This window comes from Microtus ochrogaster, chromosome 2 (assembly GCF_000317375.1).
Source record: "Microtus ochrogaster isolate Prairie Vole_2 chromosome 2, MicOch1.0, whole genome shotgun sequence".
In the NCBI taxonomy this organism is placed as follows: domain Eukaryota; kingdom Metazoa; phylum Chordata; class Mammalia; order Rodentia; family Cricetidae; genus Microtus; species Microtus ochrogaster.
Window position 1 is genome coordinate 20434230 of NC_022010.1, and position 10527 is coordinate 20444756.

General features: G+C 50.9%; 1 protein-coding gene across 1 annotated transcript in view; it reads left to right on the forward strand.

Moving 5' to 3' along the window:
• Nucleotides 1–7091: 7091 nt before the first annotated feature.
• Nucleotides 7092–10527, forward strand: part of Serpine1 (serpin family E member 1) — a 9969-nt gene continuing 6533 nt past the window's right edge. Inside the window, exons 1-3 of the mRNA XM_013350552.2 lie at nt 7092–7163; nt 8431–8696; nt 10003–10236. Of these exons, the coding sequence (XP_013206006.1) occupies nt 8432–8696; nt 10003–10236 (499 nt within the window). The 5' untranslated portion in view covers nt 7092–7163; nt 8431. The remainder of the gene's footprint in view (nt 7164–8430; nt 8697–10002; nt 10237–10527) is intronic.

Sequence of the window (10527 nt, forward strand, 5' to 3'; positions counted from 1 at the left end):
AAAAACCAAAAAAAAAAAAAAAAAAAAAAAAGAATGCCATGGGTTCGATCCCCAGCACCTCAAAAAACAGGGAGCATGCCTGTAATTGCTGTGTCCTAGGAATGGAGAGGCAGGAGGACCAGAAGAGTGTCAAGGAGCCTCAGCTCCGGGACTCTATGAGTTCGAGGCCAGTCTGGTCTACGCAGTGCGATCATGGGGACAGGAGTTGTGGATAGCAAGACTCATGTCCCATTGCCCCTCTGGAAAGGTGTGTCAAGCCCTGAGATAGGAGGCTTTGGACTCAAGACCAGCCTGGACTCCAGTAAGGTCAAAACTACACAGCAGGAACCTGTCACAGAGCACAGATGCTATACCTGGGTTATGGGAAGGGTCCATACAGGACCCCATAGTCCCAAGCAGCAACACCAGTTAGTGGGGATGCATCAGGAAAGCACATGGAAACCAACCAGAAAGTGGCTGGCAGCAGTGCCCCGGGGGGAGCAGTCTGTCCACCATCAAGATATCTGAGGCTAACTGCAAAACACAGGAAGTCCCAAAGACGGCCTCCAACATTCCTCCTTCAGGGAGCTCGCATTCTTTAAGAATTAACAACGTCGTCGGCTGTCTGCCACTCAAAAATAGCCACTACTCACCGAGTGTCCCTAGGGCTCTCAATGCTGCGTAAATGCTAGCAAGCTCAAACCCTCACAGCAGCCCCAAACATGGGAATCCCTACCTCTCTCAGGTAAGAGGCTGGGTCAGTGTGATGACTCCGGGGGTCAAGGCATTCACATCAAGCCTGATGACCTGAGTTGGGTCCCCAGAACCCGCATGGCAAAAGGGAAGAACTGCGTCTAACCACCACACTCCTACCTATCTACATACATACACAGGCTGACACCCACACACTCAGTAAATAAACACAATTTTAACTTTAGAACGAGAGAGAGAAGAAGGTTGGAGAGATGGTTCAAGAGGTCAAGTGTTTGGCACATAAACCTGAGGTCCTGAGTTGGAAGCCCCCCTCCCCCCACTCCCAGCTCATATTTTAAAACACTGGCCAGAGCAACCTTAAGCCTAGACCAGAGAGATGTAAACAGGGATCCCCGGGCTTGCTGGCCAGCTGGTCTAGTGGAATCAGTGAGAGACTCTGTCTCTAAAATAAATAATGAATGGATAAAAAAAATAGGTAGGGAGCAATCAATGAGTGAACACACGCATGTACGCCAGCCGCTAACACGCACGCACACACGATTAATAATTAGCGGGAGAGATAGGACCTGGCAGAAGGTGTGACTTGACGGGCAGGGTAAAGCCCTAGGTTCAATCCCCAAAAAACAACAACAGAAAAAAAAAAAAAAAAAAACGAAAGTTGCCGGGGCTCAGAGGGTAAACGTGCTAACCGCCAAGTGCTAGCGGCCAAGCTGCCAGGCCCGTTGACCTAGCTTCTAGCCCCACAACCAGAGTTGTAGAGCAAACTAACTCCCACAGATGTTCTCTGGCCTGCTCACGTGCGCACACACACATACACACACACACACACACACACACACACACACGCATGCAAGCACGCACAAGTCCCCCCAATCAATCAATTATCAATCCATGTAAATTATTTTTAAAAATTAAAACTAAGGCTCAAAGGGATTAACTTATGCTGGATGAGGGACCACACATCTGCAATCCCAGCACTAGGGAGGCTGAGGCGGGGAGACGGAGAGTTCAAGGCCAGCCTGAGCTACCTAGTAAGTTCCAGGTCAAACAGACAAACCGGACACAGCACTGTTAACTTTTGCCTTCATACGCTCCTACATCCTCATCCAGCCTCAGGTCCCTGCTGGGAGGCCTGGAGTGTCTGATCTCACTGCCAGTATCTGCCCCCCATCCCCATTTATGGAAATTTATGGAACAGTTGCTGTCTGACCATAGCTCATCTCTTGACCTTTCTGAACTGTGTAATCCTTACGGTAATCCTCAGCCAGTCAGCATCAGGTCCTTGCCTGGAGGCTTGCTCTATTTGACTGTGACTAGCATTCTTCCATTTATAGAACAGTTGCTGTGTGACCATAATTCGTATTTTGGCCTCTCTGAGTCAATTAATTTTTTTTGGGGGGGGCGGTTCGAGACAGGATTTTTCTGTAGCTTTGGGGCCTATCCTGGAATCAGGCTGGCCTCTAACTCACAGAGATCTGCCTGCCTCTGCCTCCCGAGTGCTGGGATTAAAGGTGTGTGACACCACCGCCCGGCTCAGTGAACTTTTGTGACCCTCAATTTTGAAACTGGTGTGTGTGTGTGTGTGTGTGTGTATCAGAGCTGGTGAGTGGTGAGATAGCTCAGTAGTTAAGGGCTACACAAGCCTAGAAGCCAGAGTTTGATACACACACACATAACCATACATACACCATTTAAACATGGACTATACTGTGGGGACCCAGAGCAAGTATGAACTTAATCTGAAAGTTAAATGACAGTGGCTGGCCATGGGCAACAGAAGGAAGGAGAGCAAGGGGCTGGATCTATGAAGGTAGGAGAGGAGAACCCAGACAGGCTGACACCAGACAGGCCATTTGGGACAGTCCGGAGCCATGATTGCCAATGAACAGAAGCCAAGGCACTGACCACTCCGCCCAGCTCACTCCTAGAAAGGGCAGAGGCAGTCCAGCCCAAACATGGGCTATTTTCAGAACTGTGTTCTTTGGAAAGCCACCAGGCCAGGAATAGTGCAGTGAGTTAGAGTGAGGGTGGGCAGGGGGGGGGGGTCTTGTCTTCTCCCACCCCCGGCTCTCCCAGTGAAATCACCAGGCATGGGGGGCTGGACCCAGCATTCCTAGGAGCCTGTGTAACTAGCAGGAGGCTGAACCTCCTCCCCAGAGGAAGAGCCCTGAAGCCCAGACTGACTGTAGAGGGATTCCAGGAGGCAAAGGAGAAGGAAAGAGGGATTGAGTCAGACATCGAGGAGAGGGAGTGTGGGCGCTATCTCCTTTGAGAGACATGACAGAAAGTGTAAGAGAGAGACCAGAAGAGGAAGTAAGGAGCAGCTTTATCCTGAGTGACACGGATGTCTCGTCTGGGGGAGAGGGGAGATTCAGAGATGCAAACAGGAAGGGCAAAAGGAAAAGGGAAGAGGGGCCGTTGGGAGACAGCTCAGCAAATAAAGGTGCGTGCCACCAAGGCTGGCCTGCGCACGCATGTACGCACGTACACACACACACTAAAAGCAGGGAAGGGCAGTGAACCAAGGATCATGATTCCTGAGGCCCCAGTGGAGCCTGCTGCTCTGTAAGAGAGTGCAGGGGTAGGAGTTGGGGTAGGGGACAGTCATGGAAAGAATGAGTTCCCTCCAATGACAAACCACCTGCCAAGGGACCAGACAGAGCCATTTTCCTGTGGAGTTGATCCTGGAACCTTCCCTGAAATCCACAGCTCCATGTAAGGCACACGCTCTTATCTCTGATCCCAGGCAAATCAAGGGCTGAGCTATTTCAACAGCCGGGACTTTTCTTTCTGTTCATTCGCTCCCTCCCCTCCCCCGTGCTGACCAAAGGGTCAAAAGTTAAAGAAGATGATGAGGTCAAAGTGGTTTTGGGGTTCTAGTGGGGAAGAAAAAGGGAAAGTGACACAAGCCGGTGACTCAAGTTAGATTCTGAGAAGGGTGTCCCTAAGAGGGCTTGGGGGTTAGGGTAAGACACCCCCCCTTCCTCCAGGAAGCCTGCAGGAAGCTGCATCCTGTGTTCGAGGATAGATAAAGTCATGGGGCAAAGAGGAGATGCAGGGACCATGGTCAAATCTGGGTTTGGGGCCTTCTCAGCAGCCCTAATTCATAAAGAAACAGAGGCCTCATTCTGCTAGGCTATGCCTCAGTTTGTATATTTTTATCTAGTTATTTATTTGTTTATATGCGCATGTCCATGTGTAGGCACACGTGTGATGTAGAGGCTGGAAGACAGCTTCCATGTGGTAATCAGTTTGTTTCTTCCATTGTGTGGGTCCCCAGGATTGAACTCAGGTCATCAAACTTGGCAGCAGGCACTTCTACCCAGTGAGCCAACTCATAGGCCCATCGACTCAGTTTCTAAAACCCACCCACTAGATGCCCATGGGTCCCCTTCAGTTTGGAGGTACCGTTAGGGTCCTGGCCATGGTGGTACATCCGTCATCCCGGCATTTGTGACACTAAAGCAGGATTTAGTGCCAGTCTGGGCTACATAGTAAGATCCTGTCTCAAAGGAAAAAACAAAACAAAAAAGATGGGCATGCCTATTATTTCAGCACTAGGGAGGTAGAGGCAGGAGGATTGCTGTGAGTTATATAGTGAGTTCCGGAACATTCAGGCTTATATAACATGGCTCGATCTCTAGTGTCTTCCCCACCAAAGGAAAAGAGAGGAAGAAGAAAGAAAGAGAGAGAGAGACTCAGAGCTTTCGTTGCCTACACATGGACATGCGCATATAAACAAATAAATAACTAGATAAAAATATACAAACTGAGGCATAGCCTAGCAGAATGAGGCCTCTGTTTCTTTATGAATTAGGGCTACTGAGTTGGCCTCGAACCCAGATTTGACCATGGTCCCTGCATCTCCTCTTTGCCCCAACTCCAGAAGATACACTGAGCCCTTATCCAGCTCCCCTGAGACCTGGAACAGTGTATCGGGACACCAGTCAGGAAAAAGCTGCTTGCACCCTGGCAGAGTCTCGCCCCGCCCCCGAAAAGAGAGATCTAGAAAAATCTGAGAGAGGCAGGGAGCGGAAGAGAGCATTCCTCAGTTTCCCAGCTAGAGCACCCAAGGAGGCTCACCTCCAGCTGCAATCTCTACCAGCCCTGCTTCTGAAACCTTGAGGACAGCCAGCTCCTGGGTCCCCTGACCGCTAAGGACGGAGAGTGTGGCATCTGGAGATCTGTCTAGGGGTAAAAGAGGAGGCTGGGTCTGGTCTTTGTCATCTTCCTCAGAGATGGCCCAGAACATCTGCCTCTCCCTCCCAGGCAAGCAGCCACGATGAGAAAGGGGAGAAAAAGACGAAATAAAACAAAACAAACAGCAGCTGGGCCAGAACGCCTCTCTGCTTGGCCTGTGAGCCTAAATTTCCAACCGAGGTTTCCCCTCTTTCCTCAACCCTCCCTCCCCCACCTGGCTTTGGAGGCAGGGTCGCCATGAGAAAACTCTGTAGGACTGGTTGCCCTGGTATCTGTTTATTGAAAATCCAAAACAAACATCCTCGCTCTGCCACCCACTTAAACCTCCCATGACTCGCCAGCCAGCTGTCTCCATGGATACTGCCAAGTGAACCCCGTCACCTGTACAGAAGATGACAGCACGTGAACCTCAAGGCCAGAGTGCCTTCTCAGCTCCCACAGCCGCACCGCCTTGACCTTCTCTAGTCACAGGGTCTGGGGTCACAATGGGCGTTTGAGTCTGTCCAACCTTGGGAGGCAGCAGCCTGGTCCTCTTAGGTGCTGCCCTAACGTTCACTCGCTAAAGAAAGCCTGAGACTGGGAAAGCAGAGGTTCGGTGGGTAGTTTGCCTACCATGTGCAGAGTCCTGGGTTCAAGCCCCAGTGCTGCATGGGAGGTGGAGGCGGAGGATCAGAATCTCCAGGCTATCCTTGGCTATATAATGAGTTTAAGGCTAGCCTGGGCTGCATCAGCATGAGAGTATTCAAAAAATTAATTTTTTAAAAAGCTCCCCAGTCATTCTTCCTCCCCAGGATCACGATGGTCTAGGACCAGACATCCACCATGATATATATTCTGTTTCTTTCTATCTCTGCTCCTGTGGCTCCAGCCCGCCTATGTCTACATCCAGGGGAGAAGCAAACTCTAAAGTGTTCTCTGGGGTCTGAAGAGACGGCTCAGCCCTTAAGAGCACATACCGTTCCTGCAGAGGACCTAAGTGCCGCTACACACCCACAATGAACAGAGTACTCGGTGGAGTTACAGCGTACAACTGCCTGTAACTCCAGCTTCAGGGAACCTGACACGCCCCTGCTTCTACCTGCACATCCCCTTGAATGGACACACGCATACACACACAGTTAAAATTTAAGAATAAAGCTGGACGTGGTGAGCACACCTCCAGTGTCGGGAGGCAGAAGCAGGCTGGGAGCTGGGAGCTGGGAGCCAGCCAGAACTCCAGATTTAAGTTCCCCAGTCTGGGCTATATGATAGATTCTCTCAGTAAATAGGTAAATAATGATAAAAATAAAATCTTAAGAAAAAGAACACCACATCTTTCTCCCTCGGTCATCTCAGGCTGTTCCAAATCAGCAAAACTTCCGCACGGCTCCTTGTTCCCTTGACCAGGCTTTCTGTGGTAAACCCTGGTCCCATCCAGCCACCAGCGCCCCACCCAGTACACTTCAAAGCCCAGCCACACAAGGCTATTGACAGAGCCCTCGGGGCACCAGGAGAGTCTGGCCCCACGTGAGGAGTCAGCCCTGCTTCATAGCAGGCCCGGCAGGCACCTGAAGGGAGGAGGAAAGAACCTGAAGTTCTCCGGTTTGGGCTCAAGCCCAAGAGGAACCAGAACCCAGACAATCACAGGGCACATTTCATGCCCTTTGGCCACTGGGCAGAAACCCAAGGGAAGGCCAGGCCAACTTTTCCTGGAGGTAGGCCAAGGTGCCAAGGTGCACAAGGGGCAGACAGCCCCGACAAGCTCCATAGCTTCTCTGGGATGGGTTCCTCCAAAGCAAAGGGGCAAACCCAGTCATGTGGCTGCAAGCTGAGAACCAGGGAAGGGAGTCCCAGACACCAGGCGTTGTAAGCTCTGTGGTGCCACCGGGGGTTGACCGACCAGCCAAAGGCAAATTGACTGGGATGTTCCAATCAAGGCAATCAGGGTTTGCTCAATTATCCGGCATGCCCTCCAGCACACGTACACACAAGTCCCTGCAAAACCCTGGGAGGGAGGGAGGGGGGAGGGGGAGGAGGGCGGGCGGGCAGCCCAGACATTTCCAGAGTTAGAAAGTGGGTGGGGCTGGAACATGAGTTCATCTGTTTCCTGCCCACATCTGGTATAAAGGGAGACTGGAGCCACAGGACTGCACAGCTGGAGCAAGCTGCTGCAGAACCGCGAAAGAGGACCGTCACATTCCCGCCTCTGACAGGACGCAACCAACCACAGCTGAGCAACAGCCAGCAAGCAGGAAGAAGAGTCAATCACAGGGCACCTTGGAAAACTCCAGGTAGGAGAAAGGCAAGCTCTTTCCTAAGGCCTAATTACGTTAGGAAGGTGACCTTCCCTTCCCAGAAGGCTGTCACCCTCATTTCCCCTCCGTTTCTTTTCCGCCCTGTTCTGGAACTCCGCAGCCTTTAGCCCACCCAGGACCGCAGGTGGTAGAGAAAGATGGTCAAACTCCACTTCTAACCCTGGATCCTAGAAACGAAGATGCTGTCTCTCAGGGCCTCCCCAGAAAACCTCCCCTTTCTCAATTTAGCAAAGAAACTACTTAAAAGAAAAACCAAGCCAGGCGGTGGTGGTGGCGCACGCTTTTAATCCCAGCACTTGGGAGACAGAGGCAGGTGGATCTCCATGAGTTCGAGGCCAGCCTGGTCTACAAGGACTAGTTCCAGGACAGCTAGGACTGTTACACAGAGAAACAAAACCAAAAAGAAAGAAAGAAAGAAAGAAAGAAAGAAAGAAAGAAAGAAAGAAAGAAAGAAAGAAAGAAAGGAAGGAAGGAAGGAAGGAAGGAAGGAAGGAAGGAAGGAAGGAAAAAATCCAAACCAAAACTTTAAAAATTGCATTTGTATGTGCATGCGTGTATGTGTGGTGTGCGCATGCGTGTGTCACAGTCCAAGTGTGGAAAGCAGAGGACAACTTTCAGGAGTCCGCTCTCTCTGCCATGTGGGTCCCAGGACTAGACCTCGGGTCGGCAGACTTGGTGGCAAATGCCTTTACCCACTTGGCTGTCCTCCTGGCCCCAGAGAACTTTTTCATACCGCTAAATGGAACAAGCAGTAGTTGGGGAATTGTGATAAGAGAAAAACAAACGAACAAACCAACTTGTAAATCAAAAGCTGTCACTATCCAAAGTTCTCAGTCCCACAGGAGGGAAAAGAGACACAGGGGCGCTTCTCTAAGATTTCCCCAGGTCAAAAACGAGGGTGGCCTGGGATCAAAAATCAGGTAGCATCTATGGGCAATAAGGCATGCCTGTAATCCCAGTACCTGAGAGAATTGAAATAGGAGGACCCTGAGTTCAAGACCAGCCTGGATAACATAACATGACTCTGTCTGGAAAAGATGGAAAGAATTGGTTGGAGGCAGAAGGGGGTGAGCTCATCATCCAATCCCACTATGGAATCTTAATGAATGTGAATTTACCAGACTTATCTCTTACAGGCTAGAGGCGAACACAGAGAACCTAGCCCATGGCTGAGGCACCACGTCCCGCTCCGGGATGTCTTCCAGAATCCTTTCCTTATCAGATTCTCTCCCTTTTATCCTAGGATGCAGACGCCAGCACTAGCTTGCCTCACCCTGGGCCTGGTTCTGGTCTTTGGGGAAGGCTCTGTTTTACATCACGAGTCCCACACAATCCACCAGGCCACTGACTTCGGCGTCAAAGTGTTTAAGCATGTGGTGCAGGCCTCCCAGGACCGGAACGTGGTTTTCTCTCCCTATGGGGTGTCTTCGGTGCTGGCCATGCTGCAGATGACCACGGCAGGGAAAACCCAGCAGCAGATCCAGGATGCCATGGGATTCAAAATCAACGGTGAGAGACAGGGCAGAGCAAGAGGGGGAGAGTCACGAGGTCCTCACAGACTAGGGGCCAGAGCAAACAGAGCAGAGAAGGTAGAGAAGACTCACTCCAGCATCCCCCAGTCGGTCCGTGTTCAGCTGCAGTCCAGGGTCCACCTGTTTTCTCTCCAGCTTCTTGGTCAGATGGCCTTGAATTGTCTATGGTGTACCAGCCAGTAGGTACAGAACATCCAAACTGTGCTTATATCCCTATGACGCTGGGGATACAGCTTACCTAGCATGCACAAGGCCCTGGGTTCCATCCCCAATACCAAATAAAACTGGAGATGGTGTACAATGACCTTAACTCTTGAAAACCTCAGTCTTATTGTCTATAAAATGGGGAATGCCTGAAAAAGTGTCTACCACACAGGGTTAATGTGTAATAGGATTGTGAACTTGAATTACTTGACAACACCGTTATTATACAAACAACCTAGCTAGGTATGGTGGTACAAACCTGTAATCCCAGCCCATGGCAGGCTGAGGGAGGGGAGCTATGTATTCAAGGCTAGCCTAGGCCACATAGCAAGCTCCACTCCAGGCTGGGCTAGAGAGCAAGACCCTGTCCCGAAACCAAACAGAAGAGCAAGTCAAACAGGGTGGTGGCTTGTGCTTGTAATGCCAGCACTTGTGGCCCTTAGGAGGACTGTTGGGGGTGGGGGCGGTGGAAGCAAACGTGTGCTTATGGTTTAAGAACTGAGAAGAATGTTCTAACGTAAGGAAAGTATTAGGAGCAGAGACTTTTGGGGGAAGGATGCACAAAGGGTTAAGATTTGAGAGCTGAGTCTAACAGTGTATGTTCTTAATCCCAGCACAGGGGAGGGGAAGGCAGAGGAATTTCTGTTAGCTTCCAAGATATCTAGGGCTATATAGTGAGCGGCAAACCGGTCTATGCAGTCTGAGTTACTGTGTGAGACCCTCCTGGGAGAGGAGTGGGGAGAGGAGAAGAAAGAATGAGAGAGGGAGACAGCATAGTGGTACGGCACCCTTAGTCCCAGGAGGCAGAGGCAGGCAGTTCTCTGTGAGTTCAAAGCCAGCCTGAACTAAACAGTAATGTCTGACTACCCAGAGGTGTCTGGTGAGACCTGATCTCAAAAAAAATGAACAAAAAAAAAAAAACAAGGAAGAAGGGAGGGATGGTGAGAAAAAGGGAGAGAGAAAGAAAGAGGTACAATTATGTTCCTCTACTGACCGCTGGAGGGATGAAAGAGCCTCATCCACCTGAGCGGGGCGAGGTCTTCTTTGGGAAACTGGATCCTGTTCTGGTACCTCTACAGAGAAGGGTACAGCTCCCGCCCTCCGTCGGCTGTCCAAGGAGCTCATGGGGCCATGGAACAAGAATGAGATTAGCACTGCGGACGCCATCTTCGTCCAGCGGGACCTGGAGCTGGTCCAGGGCTTCATGCCCCACTTCTTCAAGCTCTTCCGGACCACGGTGAAGCAGGTGGACTTCTTGGAGGTGGAGAGAGCCAGATTCATCATCAATGACTGGGTGGAGAGGCACACCAGAGGTAAGTGGCAGGGAAGGCAGGCCAGTCCAGAGGTGCGTGCAAAGGAAGGGAATTCCATGTTAAATTCACCTATCCTCAGTTCTCACTTTCAGCTTTGTATTTGAGGATAAAAGGCGAATGTTTGCCCTTTTCCTCTCTTCCTGTGGTGCTGAGGATGGGAGCCAGGACCTCATGCATGCTGGACAATCCTCTGCTTCTAAAGGCACATCCCCAGTCCCTCACTGGGGATTCTAGGCAGGAGCTCTACCACTGAACCACACTCCAGCCCCTTACTGGGGGATTCTAGGCAGG